This window comes from Macrotis lagotis, chromosome 1 (genome assembly GCF_037893015.1).
Source record: "Macrotis lagotis isolate mMagLag1 chromosome 1, bilby.v1.9.chrom.fasta, whole genome shotgun sequence".
NCBI lineage: Eukaryota > Metazoa > Chordata > Mammalia > Peramelemorphia > Peramelidae > Macrotis > Macrotis lagotis.
In genome coordinates, this window is record NC_133658.1 from 345,579,123 (window position 1) to 345,597,216 (window position 18,094).

Consider the following 18,094-nt stretch of genomic DNA (forward strand, 5'->3'; position numbering starts at 1 on the left):
TGCTTTTGGAGTTATTAATGTTATGGATGATCTTTACATTGGCCACTACCCTTAACTTACTAAGTCCAATGAACTAAGCACATTCAGTGGACTCCTGTCTGGGCTCAGATCCTACTTTTGCGAGCTTTACTATCACACACACACATACACACACACACACAGAGAACTAATTATCACTAACTTGAGGGAATTAGATTGGTGGTAGGGTGAAGAAACAATGATCACTCCATTAATATTGAGAGAGTAAGTAGTTTATTGTCAAAGATATCAGGAGGAAGGAAAATGTTATCCAGAGAAAATTCATGTGTGGAAAGAGACTCCAAACTCAGGAAAAGAATGCCATGAAGATCCCTGCAAAGTGAAAACATTGCATCTTATTTGACACTGAATCCAGGAATTTGTCCTCTGATCTCGAGATTCTTCAAGTAGGATGAGAGAAGCAGGAGAAAAATTCAGCATAGGAGATTATCATCTTCTTCCTCTGGCCAAAAACTGAAAGTAGAAGTCTTGATTCTTGTTTACATTGTCCCCTAACTCCATCCACAATTTCTGCCAGATTTCTACCCAGATACTACCCATCTGTCCTCAAAGTGAGCACAGAACCTAATGAGATTAAAAACAATTTCAGGAATCAGAATCAGGGCAGCCACACATACATACCTAGAATACTTTGTTAGAATGGTAGAACTAGTTGAGCCTTGAGAAAACACACTAGAACATAGAGCATAAGAGCTAGAAAGATTCATTAAGAACATGTAGTCCAGCCTACTGAGTTTACAAGTAAGAAACTGAGATTCATCTTTCCCCAAAGTCACATAGCCAGGTAAGGATAGAGCCAGGATTAGAATCAAGGCCTCCTGATGCTGAACCCAAAGAGGGAGATGGAGACCAAAATTTGATAAGTTTGGAGATCTTTAATTTCCCAGGGACTGCCTGGGGATGAAGAGTACACACATCAGACAGTACCTGAGTTTTCAGGGGATAGGGTTTTTATAGTGTTTTGGTGGGATGGTACTAAGAGTAAGCAGGATACAGAAACAAAGACAACAGTTAGATATATTTTCTTGTCATACTACTACAAACATATATAAACATATGGTTCAGTATAGATAGAGGACTAGAAAATTGGAAAGGGTCAGGATCTTTGTGTTATATCTGAACATGTTTCCCAAGACAGAGGGAGTCACATATTCACGGGCTTCCCACAGGTTTGAGGGAGTGAAATTTAGTATCTTATGGTTCCAGCCATATCTGGAGAAGGGCAGGCAGTCCTGGGAGGAAGCTGGGATTTTATAGATACAGCAAGATAATTAGGCTAACAAAGGTGCTTTGTGAATCTTAGACAAATTTAGGGTATATCTGTGAGTTCCAGAGTCAAGCATTTGGGTCCTGTCAGATTATTTTCAGACCCAAAGGCGCCTAGCCAAACTTATATTTCTAAGGAGTTTCTTGGGGCCCAGAAAGGTGTCAAGGACTCCTTCTATGCAGGGATCACACACATATTGATATTGTATTTCACTGATTCCTACTTCAGTGTTCATTCTAAATAGAATCCTTGAATGGCTCATGATATGTGTTGTTTTTATTTTACCTTTGACCTAAACACTTCCCAGAATAGCAATATTAAATTGTAAAGGGAAACTGAGGCCAAGGGGAAGGAGAAATATCTATTTTTTTAAAAAAAAGCCATTTTGATCTTGCCTTTTATTTCATTTTTCTCCCCTCCAATATCCAAGTCTCAAATTTTCATCTATTGAAAGTATTTTAGACCATGAGATTGGTGAATGTTGATCTGGTATCTTTTTTTGAGATCCTATGTAACTTTGGGACTCTTGTATGCTTTGATCCAGATTCTAGGATTTGACATTTTAGATTCAAGAATTCTCCTGTTCCAGAAAAATTCTCTGTTAACTTGGTAAACAAAGGAAAATATTGTACTTACCTGTTTGTGAGGAAAAGCTTGCTGTCCTTTCATTGAAGACTTAGTAATGAATCTGACGCCCCTTGAGTAGGTGCCCTAAAAGGGAATGTGTCTCAAAATTGGTAGTCAATAAAAATTAGAGATACTTTTGGTGACTTCCACTCAAAAAATTATAATTTTGGAACATGGAGAATAGGACTAAAGAGCACTAGAAGAGAAACTGAGGGACACTGCTATTCATTCTGTTTGATGGCTTTAATGAAAGGTAGCTTGACTTCACCAGAGAAAAGATATATAAGATGTGGTTGGAGAGATTTCTATCTGGTTGGGGTGTTAGCATCCCCCAAATTTATTTATTTATGTACTCACTTCATTGACTGATGCTTTCATTCATCTATTCAATGCATCAATCATTCAATTCTGAGTAAGGCATAATACTAGAGAGCAGGTATTAACCTAGTACCATAGCAAGGACCAATGTATACCATGGGCTGTGCCCAGGCCATTGGGTATGAGAAGAGTAGCACCTCTGAGCCAGGGATTCCCTAGGAATTCCAAGTAACTTTGACTTAGTACTCAGTCATTTCATGGGGGATGATTCCAGATTAGAATTAGAAGCAGAATTTAACATTTAGCAACCAAGGCATCTATTTGTTCTTCTTGAACTACTTAAACCTCTAGGGTAACAATGGCAAAAAATATAAATGGCCTGGAAAACTCAGTCACTTGTAGGTGGAGGTGAGAGATTGCTGAGAGTATGTACTTACAAGCCAAGAAATTTTGGAGTCTAGGTTCTACTGACTTTAAGGAGGGCTTCATCAAACGGTGGAGCTGAAACATAAATACGGGGGGGGGGGGGAGGGTGAATGAATGAATGTGAGGCCATCGGGGAAGATTCCAAGAGCAATCACTACCAGAGATATCTGATCTTGGAGTTGACCTATGGTCCCAAAATACTTAGGAATGCTTACTCAATCTGACCTCATAAAGAAGACTTAGCCCAAAAAATGAATGCCCAAACTAGAAAGAATTATAGATATCATATTTTCCAAAACTCCATATTTTAAAGAGGAGAAAAGGATCATCCAAGTTCACATAGCAAGCCAGACACCAAACATAGGTCAGTTCCCCAGGCTTTGAACTGGAAATTTGGATCTTTTTGTATTGGCTAGACTTAGTAATTTGACTTTATGTACCCAGAAGGAATTGTATCTCCACACTTACTTCTTGATTCATCGCAAGAGGTAAAATCATTTTTAGGCTATTCATAATTTGATACATTTGCTTGTATGGTCTGAAAGAAAGAGGAAAAAGGCATATGTACAAAAATATTTCTAGTAGTTCTTTTTGTGGAGGCAAAGAAAACTTATGGTACGTGAATGTGACAGAATACTACAATACTGTAAGAAATAATGAAGGGTATGGTTTCAGAAAAACTTTGAAACCTGTATGAACTAATGCAAAGTGAAATGACTAGAACTGAGAGGACAATCTACACAGGAACACCAATATTGCAAAGATAATCAACTATGAAAGACTTAGTAATGCTGATCCACATAATGGTCTAACGTATCTCCCATAGACTCATAATAAAACATACTATCCATCTCTAGATAGAGAACTGATAAATTCAGAGGGTAGACTGAAGCATATTTATTTCTATTTAATTCTTTGTTGATTTTTTGGGGGAACATGGCTAATAAGGAAAATTGTTTTGCATAACTAGAAATATTTATAAAAGGGTTTTAAAATTATAAAGGATAGTCAGGATTATTTAGTCCAAGTCAAGCCCTGAAATATAGAAGAGGCTTAATGAGTTACTGTTAACTTGAATTAAATTTGATCACAACCCCCTCCCCACACTTTCTTTTTACAGGTGAGGTTAAATAATTCAGCCATGAACTCATAGATAATTAGAAGAACTATAACTTTGACCTACTCCAGTACATTGGCATAAAAAAGGATGCAACTCTGTCCTGAATCACTAGTGACTTGGATTTATTTGCCATCTATGACCTAGAATCATGTAAAACTTCATTGTAAAGATGAGGAGATAGGTCTCTCCTGTTTTTGGGGTTGAGAGGTCTGAAGAGCTGACCTCCCCAGCTATATAACAGAATGATTTTCCCAGAAGTTGAAAACTCCAGCCCCAGAATTCCAGATAAACTTTATTCTTCTTAAGTTCAACAAATGTCTATGAAGTGCCTACTGTGTTCTGTCCCCCCTTCCCCCTTCTCCCCTCACTACCTAATAGTAGGTAGCTAATATTCATTTCTTTTTTCCATTAATTTTATTTATTTAAGGCAATGTGGTTAAGCGACTTGCCTAAGATCACATAGCTAGGTAATTATTCAGTGTCTGAGGCTGGATTTGAACTCAAGTCTTCCTGATTCCAGGACTAGTGCTCTATTCATTGTACCACCTAGCTGCCCCTCTCATACTGAAGAAGAAAGTAAGAAAGGCAAATCCATGTATGCTAATAACAATCTTTCAGATTTAGGAAGACCTAGGTAGTGATAAAGCACTTTTTTTTATTTGACTTAATTCAGAATGTTCACAATAGCTATGTTACAAGGCAAAATTGGCTTGCAGAAATATGAGTTTCAATGGAAAGGAAATGATAGAGCTGTGATGAAGACTCCAGGGATTATGACTTTTAATTCATCCTTTTTTTCACTATCCCAGACCTTTCCATCAATTCAAAGAACAGCTGCTTTTGTCCATCTCTCCCTACCCCCCCACCTCCCCTTACACTGTCCTTTCAGTCCCCTGTGGATATAAATATATCATTTGGATTATAAATTCTCCATCCCATATTTGAAAGCTCTCATCTCAGTCCTTGTTCCCTAGTCTGGCTCATGTCATTCACTCAGTCATATCACCATACTCAATATATCTTACCTCTTTCCCTAATTCTCCCATGTCATAATTCATAGTCTATACTTCTTAATGGAAGCTTTCCTTAACTGAACTAGTGGAGACCTATCTCCTAACCATACAATGAAATGTGATTTTAGGTCACACATATCAAGTAAACTCAGGTTTTCAGTGATTCAGGACAGTGTTCCATCCTTTTTTTTTTTTGGACAATGTACTCCTGTGGGTCAAAGGAATAGTATTAAACAACCATCTGTGCCAAACATGGAAATTCACTTCTATCATAGGAACTTTAGACCTCTTTGATTACTCACATTTTATTAGATTTAATAAGTCTAAGGTTAGTTTCACAACTGTGAAGGAGCAGTTGAGGCTTTCTTTTCTTTTCCATTCTAGCTCTGATGTCACATTTGCTGTTAAGGTGTACCTCAGCCTTAATTAGTCCAGCAGGTCTAGAGAAAAAGGATATGGTTAGGAGAAAAAAGTTGTTATTTACAGAATCATCCCATCATGGAAATGTATAGAGGAATACACTTTTTACACAAATATGATCCATATTTGACAGAACAGGAAAGTGAGGCTTAGCCACTTCTGTCCCAAAATTGTGTAAATGAATTTCTGTAAAAATTCTAATGTTAATGTCAGAAAAGAGCAGTAGTCTCAAGCTGTTTTTCAGGAGATTCTAGTCACTAAGAGGATTGTAAATAATAAGGGAGGAGGATAAATGGAAAACTGAACCCAGGATATGTCCTCATTGTAAATGGTCTTTCTAATCACCTCTTCCTTTCCAAAATGCTTTCTTGCACATTGCTTCATTTCATTTTCATAAGAGATTTTAACACTGAATAGACCAGGCATTATTGCCTCCATTTTACAGGAAGAAAACAGGGGCACAGAAAGGATAAACAAATTATTCACTTATACAAAACAAACACTTCTCCATATTGTGCTCCCTCCCCTTCAACCAGTTAATAAAGATATACAATCAATCTCAAACCCTGATGCACAATATGATGTAAAATGATTTATCATTATGACAATATAGTAGAATGAGATGAGGAACAGTAATACTCCTAACAAAGAATGCCTATGAAGAATATCATATCCTCATGAATGGTCTTCAGAATAATATAAAAGAAGAAAATCTTTTTAATAATTTCCATCTGAATCTCATCAAAAAATCTCATCAAAAATGTAGGAGACATTATTTTTATCATGACCTATGTGAAAATTTACTTTGATTGAATACATATGTTTTTTTCTTGTATTCTTAATTGAAGGTTAGGAGTTGAGGTGGGAGAAATAAGCAGGTGGCTATTGGCAAATTAAAGCAATTAAAAACTTTAAAAAATAAAGATCAAGGGAGTAAACCATTTAGAATCCTGAATGCCAAGAGTCTGGAAGTCCATGGCTTTTTTTGAAGGCAGCTCAGCATGAGTGTTCTGAAGAACAAGAAACAACTTTTGGAACCCATTTCAATGATAGTAGAGAATGGAATTCTTTTTTTTTTTTAGTTTTTTTTTTTTTTTGCAAGGCAAATGGGGTTAAGTGGCTTGCCCAAGGCCACACATCTAGGTAATTATTAAGTGTGATGGGATTTGAACCCAGGTACTCTTGACTCCAGGGCAGGTGCTTTATCCACTGTGCCACCTAGCCACCCCTAAATGGAATTCCTTTAAAAGCAACATCACATTTGGATATGAACTAAATGAGATTAGAAACTTTGCTAAATATGGAATCACTTTTGATTGAATTAGTTTAGGGAATTGTGTGCCACCAGTGTTTTTCAGGGTGGGGAATATTTGTACATCTCTTCTAGAGTAAATATTAAAGCAAAGTGTCACTTTGTAAAAGTTTTTTTAAAAGATAAGAAAAATTATCTCATAGGAATAATATAAATAACAATAATTCTTCATTCTTCTCTGGTTATTCACAATTTATGAAGCACTTCACTCCCAATAATTCTGAAAAGGTCAGATGAGTATGATTATTCACACTTGTCAGAACTGGTAAATCAGAAACTGAAGGTCAGTTCCTACTGCCTCAGAATTGTATCAATGGATCTATGGGAGTGCCCTAAAAGATTAGAAAGTCAGAAAAAGATCTGTTGTCTCTGGTTGTAAGGTGGAGCTTCTAGTCATGAAGAGAGTGGAAATCTAGGCAGGAAAAGACTAGAAAAAGAAATACTATGTCCATAAAGGGAAGACTTTTACTTCTCTCAGGGCTGTCCATGACTGGTGTCCATAGTCATTCAGGGACAGAACTATGTATACAGTGTGTCAAAGATCCAGGGGAGCTACAATGGAGTAATGGGTTGCTTTCCTCTATTTCCTTTCCCATGCCTACTCATCATCTTTCTTACATTAGATAAGCTCACAAAACACTGGAATTGTGGGGATCTGGTTCCATCTTGTAATAATCTCTCTTTTGCCCCCCCCCATACATCTAATGTCACTAAATAGAGCTTTTAAAGTTACCATGAATCACTCACGTTTTTATGGATGCTTTCAAAGACATAGGATTGAAAGTTGAGAGCTGACGCATATCTTTACTTTGTTGAACACCAATTTTGAATGGTGATAGATATATCCTGCACAGAGAAGTCACATTGAAGGAGAAATGTTTACAAATAATATTGTTTAAAGATCTTAAACTTGTGTCAATGTATCTTGAATCCCAAACTAAACCATCTCCAAATCCCTTTCCTCTTTATCTAGCCTGTAAGGGCAGGGAAGCCATTTTCACCTTCAATTTGATTGATCCTTCTAGCTCTGTAATTGAAAGAGTTTGACAATCATGGGAAATGGAGGCATGATTTGAGGGAATGAGAAGATTCTGGTCTCCATGTCCTTTCTAATCTGCAATACTGTCCCATGGAGATGTGACCAGATAGTCATGAAATTTTATTCTGGGTACATAAATCAGTGAGAGCCATGAATGACAGGACATCTGATGTCCCTTTTCATGACAAGGGAAACAGGTTTCTGGTTTAGGTTTACACAGGTTTAGAATTTAGCTAATTTAATTATTAGCTAATAATAATTTAGCTAATCTTCTAGATACAGTGATACAAAAGGAATTGGATCACAATTATTATCCAAGGCTCATTCCTCTATATTAGTCTTGTCTTCTATAGTTTTCTGACATCTGAGTAGCAGCAGCACCTCCCTTTTATCATTAACTCTATTACCTTCCGCATATGTTTTGATTATCAATGAATTCATCAATCAACTGCTTATGATCTTTTGCTCTGGGTCCAGCTACTAGGAAGGCACTGTGGGGGTGGGAGTAACAGAGAAGGTCAAACCTCATTTTCTGCCTTTAGGGAGTTCACAGTGTATATTTGTGGGTGGGGGAGACATGGTAGCCAAGCCAGTCTTGTTCAGGGCAGAAGGAACTCAGTAGACTCTACAGAAATATCAGCTAAGCTATAAGAAAATTTTGTAGCTCATTTACACAAAGCCTAAACAAGAATACAGCTGGGTTCTCTAAGATGAAGATCCAACCAGACTCTGAAGGAGTGATTTGTCCAGGCAATGGACAAGGAGCAATGGAGAAAAGAATCATTGTTTTTGCTCTATTTTTTGCTTTGTGCTCTTGGAGCACCCTCATGTATCTCCAGGTTAAGTCTTTCAAAGGTCATTGCATTCCTTTTTATCATAGCTTCTACAATAGGGTATGTATATATATATATATATATATATATATATATATATATACATACATATATATATGTATATATATATATAGAGAGAGAGAGAGAGTATTTTTTAAATCTAAGATTCCTTCTCTGCTCTTATATGCAAATTTAAACCTCTGTTTGGAGCCCCCACCTTGGTTGTTATCTCTCCCGCCTCATCATATCCTTTTTCCATCCCACTCCTGTATCTCCACCACATGATTTTCACTAAAGAAGCAGAAAGGTCCATCTTCTAAATCTCTTTCCTACAAAGTTCCCAACATATGTCCCCCTTCACCCTATCTAACTAGTCCTCTATACACTTTACTGACATTATCTAAATCTTTGCCACCACCTCAGTATGTCTGATTTTTGCATGTGGATTTGAGACCAACTTTTTAAGCAAGGGGAGTACTCACAAAACAGATAATAACTCTTTCTTCACTGGTTTAACTAAATTTTTAATATTGGTTGGTGGGTCCATCACTATTTTTTTGAAACGTTCTTGACAAACATTTCCCAAATGCATTCCCATCAAGGTCCTCTGTATACCTGTGGGGGGAGAAAAGGGGTTTTGAGACCTTATTCATAATGAGGAAGATGGAAAGTTTGATGTCATGACACTGTTATGGATTTGGAGTCAGAGGGTTCAGGTTCAAATCACAACTTTGCTTTGTTACTGCCCACCCATATGATAAGTTCCCCTTTTGGATACCAGTTTTCTTATAAGCACAGTGAGGAGACTGGACTAATAATTTATAAATAAGTTGGTCTCTTCCATTAAGAGGTATAGTGACCTACCAAGAGTTATCTTCATAGCTTTGGAAAATCATTCCTATCTGAACAGAACTTCTTCAAACCCAAAACAGCAGCACCTCCAAATCCTATATCAAATTCTTCCCACCTCTTTTTGTTCCAGACATTGAACCATTGTCTGAAATGTCATCCTTTAAAATACAAATGAATAAGGATCAAATTTCAATATTAAGGAACCTGCCAAGTTGATTTCTCCAGAATACCTAGGACACTACAAAGAGGAGAGAGCTCTTCAAAGAGAGATTTAGAAAGAATAAGGAGATTTCCCTGACTGCTCAGAATTGCCATTCGAAAGACCAGTGACATCTCTTCTACTTGACTAAGATCACTCATTAATGGAGAGCAAGGGTATAGCTCATTAGAAAGAGTGCAAACTTGGGAGTCAGAAAACTTGGCTTTCAATCCCACCTGTGATAACTTACTCCTTATGTGACTCAGGACAAGTTTTTACAAATCTCTAAGGCCTGAGTTTCTTCATCTCTCTATTGATGAATTTGGACTCTAGAGCCTTTCTTGTCTCATTCAATTATTTCAGGTCCCTTCTAAAATTACATTCGATCATATTCAGCTGGAGATGTAGGCTGGTTGCTGTTTGATAACCCTTAACTACCATCAGACATAATGTCTCTCTCAGGTTCTTGGGACCTGGTTCTACTTTCCAGTTCTGTCAGCATCAAACTTGGAGGCCAAGTATTCTCACACACGTTTAGGTATTTGCCTTTTCCTTACTCCCCTCAGACAAAAGTAGTTATGAAGGGAATAGGAAACATCCTCATTTCCATTCATAATAATTCCTAGGGTCACAGGCTGAATGAATAACATGCTCACCTTATCATATTGATAAGGAATTGATCATGACTTGCTCAAGATCACACAGAGAGTAAATTGTATTAAAAAGATATTATCCAGTGATTCAAATTACTGGTCTTTTTATTTCACCAAATTGTCTCTATAGCACAGTCCCTTCATGTAATGGGTGAGGTACTAAGACCCAAGTGGGGAAATAACAAATAATTTAAAATCACACAAGTTCTAGTTAGCCCAGTCAAAATTATCTGGGTCCAAACCTATGCTAGTAGTTTATTACATTGTCATTACTTGGTGACTATAGACACAATCCTGGGAATTATTAGTGGGAATAGTTTAAGGTCCCTCCCTACTGGAAATGCTTATAAAATTTTGGGAAAGGAATGCATTGTCAAGATTGCATATTCTAGAATGGTATACTCTCTCTTTCTATACCTAATTGACCTCAAAGGGGTAGCCACTCTACACATTATCATCTCCTACAGTCCAGAACATACTATCACCCTTCCTCCCAGTGGAATTTCTATTTCAGATTAGGGATATCCTGGAAAAGTTTGGGGCTTGGATCAAAGAAGAACTTACTCTGAGCAAAAGATAACAATGGTTTTGTAAGAGGAACTTTCTGAGTTGTTGGTTTTGTGGAATGAGTTGTCAATCCTGTCTGAGATGTTGTTGTGGAAGCTATTATGGGTGCTTCTGTTGGGGCAGCTGATGGTGCTTCTGTTGGTGCCTCTGTTGGGGCATCTGTTGGTGCTTCTGTTGGGGCATCTGTTGGTGCTTCTGTTGGTGCCTCTGTTGGGGCATCTGTTGGTGTCTCTGTTGGGGCAGCTGATGGTACTTCTGTTGGGGCATCTGTTGGTGCTTCTGTTGGGGCAGCTGATGGTGCTTCTGTTGGTGCCTCTGTTGGGGCATCTGTTGGTGCTTCTGTTGGGGCAGCTGATGATGCTTCTGTTGGTGCTTCTGTTGGGGCATCTGTTGGTGCCTCTGTTGGGGCATCTGTTGGTGCCTCTGTTGGGGCAGCTGATGGTACCTCTACTGGGGCATCTGTTGGGGCATCTGTTGGTGCCTCTGTTGGGGCAGCTGATGGTACCTCTACTGGGGCATCTGTGGGTGCTTCTGTTGGGGCAACTGATGGGACATCTGTTGGGGCCTCTGTTGGGGCATCTGTTGGGGCCTCTGTTGGGGCATCTGTTGGTGCCTCTGTTGGGGCAGCTGATGGTACTTCTACTGGGGCATCTGTGGGTGTTTCTGTTGGGGCAACTGATGGGACATCTGTTGGGGCCTCTGTTGGTGCTTCTGTTGGGACATCTGTTGGTGCTTCTGTTGGGGCAGCTGATGGGGCATCTGTTGGTGCTTCTGTTGGGGCAGCTGATGGGGCATCTGTTGGGGCCTCTGTTGGTGCTTCTGTTGGGGCCTCTGTTGGGGCATCTGTTGGTGCCTCTGTTGGGGCATCTGTTGGTGCCTCTGTTGGGGCATCTGTTGGTGCCTCTGTTGGGGCAGCTGATGGTACTTCTACTGGGGCATCTGTGGGTGTTTCTGTTGGGGCAACACATCTGTTGGGGCCTCTGTTGGTGCTTCTGTTGGGACAGCTGTTGGGGCATCTGTTGGTGCTTCTGTTGGGGCAGCTGATGGGGCATCTGTTGGTGCTTCTGTTGGGGCAGCTGATGGGGCATCTGTTGGGGCCTCTGTTGGTGCTTCTGTTGGGGCCTCTGTTGGGGCATCTGTTGGTGCCTCTGTTGGGGCATCTGTTGGTGCCTCTGTTGGGGCATCTGTTGGTGCCTCTGTTGGGGCAGCTGATGGTACCTCTACTGGGGCATCTGTGGGTGCTTCTGTTGGGGCAACTGATGGGGCATCTGTTGGGGCCTCTGTTGGGGCATCTGTTGGTGCCTCTGTTGGGGCAGCTGATGGTACTTCTACTGGGGCATCTGTGGATGCTTCTGTTGGGGCAACTGATGGGACATCTGTTGGGGCCTCTGTTAGTGCTTCTGTTGGGGCAGCTGTTGGTGCTTCTGTTGGGGTAACTGTTGGAGCTTCTGTCTGACGATTTGTTTGGAATAGTTCCCGTACGTCGTTTGTAAATTTTAACCACAAGTTATAGAATGAGGCAATTTTTTCTGCAAATGATTTTTCTGGGACTGCTGGTGACTGGACGGGGTTAGAGGTTTCCTGCTGGGCCAAACTTTGTGTGAACAGGCCACCAAAGAACATGAGGCCCAAAATTAGAAGGACCTTCATACCTAATATTAAAAGAATAAATCAACATTTCAGATAATCATTTAAATTAAACATGAAGGGAAGGTAAAATTTTCCTTCCAGACTTGCTTGTAATGGTCACTATTACTTAAATATTCTCACTTTTTCTTCCTTTCAGGAAAGGAAAATTTATAGACAAGTGAATAGGTAAGAGAAGAAATCTGGTACTTCATTCCATGAACTCTTTAGCTAAGGATGGTATTTTTCTTCTGTGTTCCCAAAATATGTGTTTAAAGGATTATGAGGGGCAGGGCATTATTTCTTCCTAGGTTAAATCTGAGTCTTACATATACTCAACTTGTGGTAACCATTGGATTTATTTCAAGTTTTTCTTCAATTAATACTTTTTTGTTTCTAAAAATCTTTGAGGTTGTTATTTGCAGTACAAGATATCATTTCTTTTGCTTCTTTTCCCTAAAACTACATTTTATTAATTCCCTGATAGTCCCTTCTAGTATACTAGGTACCCATCTCCTTTGAAACTTTTCTAGTTCTTCTGAGGTCACATTATCCTTAGAGCTATGCATTCAGAAAGGCAGCATAGTATAAGGCAAAGAACTCTGGAATGGACCTTAGCAAGACAGACTGCCAACCTTAATTATGCTACTCATTTATTATCTTTTCTATAATTCTAAGACTCCTTCCAGCTCTGAAATTTTACATTCAACTTAGCTTTAATATTCTCTGATTCCCAAAGTAGACCCACTAAGTGCCTGGAAAACCATGACATAGCCTAATGCTTTTGGTTTTATTTTTTATAATACTCAGCAAATATTCAGGCTTCAATCAAAACAGTTAATTGAGTATGTTGATTAGACAATTTAATAAAACAGAAAATTTAGTTTATATTGGAAATAACCACATTGAGTCAATTCTAAACTCAACAGTTTCATGATATTTTGATTGAATATGTGATTTTACTACCAAATTGATCACCCCTAAATTCAAAAAGCAGTAATAGGGAGTTGCCTGGGGCCACTGAGAGGGTAAGTAGCTTGTCCAGGATCACCAAGCTAAAATAAGTTAGAAGCAGGCCTTGAATTCAGGTATTCTTGAATTTCAGACAGCTCTATCCAACTAAACCATGCTGTCTCTTTCCAAAATTTATCTCTATTATTAAATGATTTTAGCACCTCGAATGCTCCATTTAAGAAATCATCAAGATCCTCTAGAGGGAGAGGAAGGGAAGAGAAGGAAAAAAGCATTTATAGGGGATCTGCTTTTGGTTGGCATTGTGTTAAATGTTTTATAGATATTATCTCATTTGACACTTAGCAATCACCTGTGAGGTAGATACTATTCCTATTCCTATTCCTATGTTACAGTTGAGAAAAGTGAGGCAAACAGAGATCAAGCGAATTACCCAGGGCTACACTCAGGTCTTCTTGACTCCAGCCTTGGCACTCTATCCATTGTGCCCCTGACTGCTTGGTCTCTAGTCTACCTGCTTTTGAAAAGGAAGAAAAGGTCCCAGAGAGATTAAGAAACTTGATTAGGGTCATACTACCTGTTAGTAGGAGAGTTGGTCTATTGAACAAGTTTAAATGACCTTACTAAAGAATATAGAAAGGCAGTCACACTAGCACATTATCGATAATGATCTCTCCTCTCCCTCTCCTCTCCTCTCCCTCCCTCTCCCTCTCCTCTCTCTCTCCTCTCCCTCTCCTCTCCCTCTCCTTGTAGAAAGGGGTCCTCTAAACTGTGGAATCACATCTTGGTGTCTCAACCCTTCAAAACTATCCACTTTCCAAACTTCACTATTTCTCCTAATGTGAATCACATCACTCTTCTTATTCTCCTCACGTTTAAAACCTCAGTGTTATTTTCATATCCTCCTTCTCCCTCACTTCATAAGCCAAGCAGTTGTCAAACCTCTTGTCTCCTAACTTCTCTCCCATGTGACACCTTCTTTAGATAGCTACCATCACTATTTCTAACCCTCATAATCATTTGCCTGTACTATTACAACAATCTCTTAATTGATATTCTCTTCTACCCAATCTTTTACAAAATTTACAAAGAACAAACTTTCTTAAAGTTCAGGTATCACCATGTCACTGCTCTTCTCAGTGACCTTTAATTGTCCCTGATACATCTGGGAGCAAATATAAACTTTAAAAAACATTTTTATATGTAACTTTCTCCAATCAATGTTTATCCCAATTACAAATTATTCCTCTTTATTCACTTTCTGGTCCATTTAAACTTTTCTTCTTCACTTTCTTCTTCCTTGGATTTGCATTCTGGACCTTTATATTTCTTTACTATATCTGGATTATGCATTCTCTTCATTTCTACTCTTAGGAAGTCTAGTTTTCTTCAAGACCTACATCAAGCATAACATTTGATAAATAATCTTTCATAATGCCCATCCCCTAAGTAACTGGCACACTCCCCCAGAATCAGCTTATGTCTATTTTGTCTATTCCTATCATTTAGGGCAGATAAGAGGCACAGAGGATAGAGTGCCAGGAGTGAAGTTAGAAGACTCTTCTAAATGAACTCAAATTAAGCCTCACACACAGATAGTTGAGTGAGCCTAGGAAAATTCTTAACTTATTTGTATCAGTTTACTCATTTGTCAAATGAGCTGGAGAAGAAAATGGCAAGTCTAGTATTTTTGCCATGAAAATCTCAAATGGGGTCATGAAAAGTTGGATACAACTGAAATAAGTTAACAACAAATCTATCAATATTCCTGTCATCTTCTCCAGTAGAGATTAAGTTTCTTGAGAATGGATACTATCTCACCTTTGTTTTTATATTCTTAGTACTTAGCAGATGCATAATAGATACTATTTATTAATTTATTGAGATTAAAGATATAAAGAAATGTCTGAGATAAATGAAATATTTAATAGTCATATTTTTTGTAGTAGCAAAGAATTGGAAATGAAGTTAATGGGCATCATTTGGAGAATAATTAAACTGATTGTGGTAAAAATGTGTAATAGAATGCTACTGTACCATAAAAATGATGAACATGAAAGATGTAGGATGCAAACTGATGCAAAGTGAAGTAAGCAGAATCAGGAAAATAGTGTACACAATGACTAAAACTATGCAAATAAAAAGAATAATAAAAAAAAACTTTTCAATCTGAATACTATGTAGTTATAAATGATCAAAGTTGAACATGAAGAAGAAAGGAGAAAATGTAGATATGCATATATATGGACATATATAACAACTACATGTATAAATGTACCATTATATGTATATCTGTGTTAAATGTATATAATGTGTTTATATATGTGTATACCCATGTTTATGTGTATAATTAGGTGAATATATATATGTATCTAATATATCTATATGTATGTTTTTACCTATTTTGTATGTAGGAATGTGACTATGGAACATTGTAGATCCTATCAGACTTGGTAGATGTGTTAGTTAGACTTGCTGAATTCATTCTTATTCTTCCCCGCCCCTTAATCTTTGTTTCAAGGAATAGCTCCCTAAGTAGGAGAGAAGAGAGGACTTCAACTCAGAAATGAAAGCAATATAACAATTTTAAAAAATTCTAACTAAAATTTGCTTTATATACTTGATCAAAATAGAATTCTCTAACATCAGCTTAATTGTACAATCTGGGATCAAGGATCTGCAGAAATTTGAGGAAGTGTCTGAAAAGTCCCTTAAGGATGTACACAGCTCTGGAACCCCAGGGGGACTTGAAACTTGGCTTATAGGTCTTACCTGGATCTTTTGGAGGAATCACAGCAGGAATCCAAGTTCTTTTTAGCTCCTCCTCCTTTATCTCCTCTTTATCTGCACTGGAGAGTTACTTATATAACAAAACCAACCACAGAAAGCAGGAAACTCAGAACTGATGATGGATTTCAAAAAAATGGTTTGGAAGATATTTGCCTCTAAGCGTCCTCCAAAGTCAATAATCAATGATCATACTGCCACAAGGGAGAGGGAAACAAATTAAATAGATGTCATGTCAGTCTACCATTTAAGTAAGGAAGCTTTAATGAACAGGCCCCAAGTTGAAGGATCCTTGTTATGAGTGAGTTTCTTTAAGTGAGAAAGATTAGATTTGGATCATGAAGAAAGGGGGCCTGACGGAGTTGGTTAGGGAATCTCCACATCCCAAAAGAGATACATTCTGATTCTTTTATCCTTGTAAAAATGATGGGATGAGAATTCCTCATGGAGAGAGGATATTTCACATTGTTTAGAATGGTTAAGTCTCTTGGAGCAGGGACTGGGCATCAGGGAAATTAGGTTCACCTTCTAGCCCTGATCACTTCTTTGCTTATAACTTGATCCTGACTGATTTTGAGGACAGGGTGGGAAAGAGCTTGGAGCAAGGAAGTTTGCCTCCGTTTTCATATTTTCCAGAGCTGAAAGAGGGAGTGAAGCAGAATGATTCTCACCCAAATGTTTCTCTGCAGTTAATCAATATCTCCTTTGCTCCAGGATCATTTAGAAATTATGTATGTCACTCAGTTCAAAGAACCCTAGAATATGAGTGTTGAAAGAGAAATTGGAGGCTGTCTAGGCCAGTCCATATTTTACAAGAATTCCAATAATGCTAATATCATGACATAAAACTATGATAAGTGGTTTTCCAACCTCTTCTTGTAGGTCTCTAAAGTGGGGAAAGCCACCATTTCATGAAGCAAAGAATGGTTCTTTTGAACAATTCTAATCTTTTCCCTGACATCAAGTCTCATCTTGCCTCTTTGCAATTTCCATTACTACTGGAATGAGATCCACTTTACTTTTCTGAAAATTGAAGTATTTGAACTCTTTCAAGATTCTTTTTAAAAATTTGGTCTTCTAATCTAGCTTGAATAGCAGGTAGGCAGAGATGAGCTTGAGATCCTATAGTTATAGGTTATAGAAGCTTCCTCTATGAGAGGAGAATCAAAATTTGAACTAGAGTCTTTACTATGCAATGCTAAGAAGAATCTATGTTTGCAGAGATAGTATTTCTTTCTTAGTCTTGGAGAGTTTGAGATTTTAACTTAAGAGTTAAGATTTAATGTCAAAGTAGAAGGAAAAGGTTAGGTCATATAAGATTTATTTTCTACTTGTGTGACTTTGTATGAATCTTTTAAACTCACTGGGCTCTAGTTTTGTTATCTTTAAGCAAAAAGCTAGCATTATATGCTATTCACTATCTTTTGCAGTTCTAAATACCATAGACTCTATTGCATAGAAGTTCAAGTATTAATAACCTAAATATGAATTATTTGAATCAGATTTCTCTTACGAACTAAGGAAATTCTTTGTCCTGAGATAGTATTGGGACAAGGATAAGGGTTCGATAGATAGCAGGGAAGGAAAATTGCTGTCTGAAAGGCTTTTTTTCTAAAAAAGATATCTTTAATTTACATGCCAGGAAAATAAAATACACAATAATTACAGTATTGTAAATGGTTATTTTTTCTAGCTATTATTTCTAGAATTATATCAAATAATAGCAAGGAGAACAGGCAGCCTTGTTTTATTCCTATATTTCTGGGTAAAACTAACATATTCCTAGGTCATATGATGTTTGTTTTTGATTTTATAAAGATATCTTTATGATATTTAAAAGGTTCCCTTTATGCTTATACTTTGCAGGGTTTCTAAAAAATTAGTGTTAACCTTCCCCTCCCTGCATCTCTTGAAATAATCAAAATTTTAAATAATGTGATCAATTATGCAGATCATTTTCCTAATGTTGAACTATCTTTGCCTCCTTGATATAAATTCAAGTTGTTGAGTGAGTTTTTAAATAA

At 37.7% G+C, this 18,094-nt stretch overlaps 1 protein-coding gene across 1 annotated transcript; it reads right to left on the reverse strand.

Moving 5' to 3' along the window:
- Positions 1 to 235: 235 nt before the first annotated feature.
- On the reverse strand, positions 236 to 14,645 carry LOC141498498 (uncharacterized). Its single transcript, XM_074201737.1, has 9 exons — positions 14,542 to 14,645; positions 10,683 to 12,037; positions 8,897 to 9,029; positions 7,290 to 7,388; positions 5,113 to 5,250; positions 3,146 to 3,215; positions 2,689 to 2,752; positions 1,943 to 2,017; positions 236 to 351 (listed from the first exon to the last, which is right to left on the reverse strand). The coding sequence occupies exons 1-8, from the start codon at positions 14,643 to 14,645 to the stop codon at positions 1,983 to 1,985; spliced, it is 1,998 nt and encodes a 665-aa protein (XP_074057838.1). The 3' UTR covers positions 236 to 351; positions 1,943 to 1,982.
- Between the last annotated feature and the right edge of the window lie 3,449 nt (positions 14,646 to 18,094).

Coding starts and splice junctions, on each gene's coding strand:
- LOC141498498 (XM_074201737.1), bottom strand. CDS start 14,645: ATGAAGAGAATGCATAATCCAGATATAGTAAAGAAATATAAAGGTCCA. Junction 2,753..3,145: donor CTCTTGCGATGAATCAAGAA/GTAAGTGTGGAG, acceptor TTTATGTTTCAG/CTCCACCGTTTGATGAAGCC. Junction 2,018..2,688: donor ACTCCAAAATTTCTTGGCTT/GTAAGTACATAC, acceptor ATTCCCTTTTAG/GGCACCTACTCAAGGGGCGT.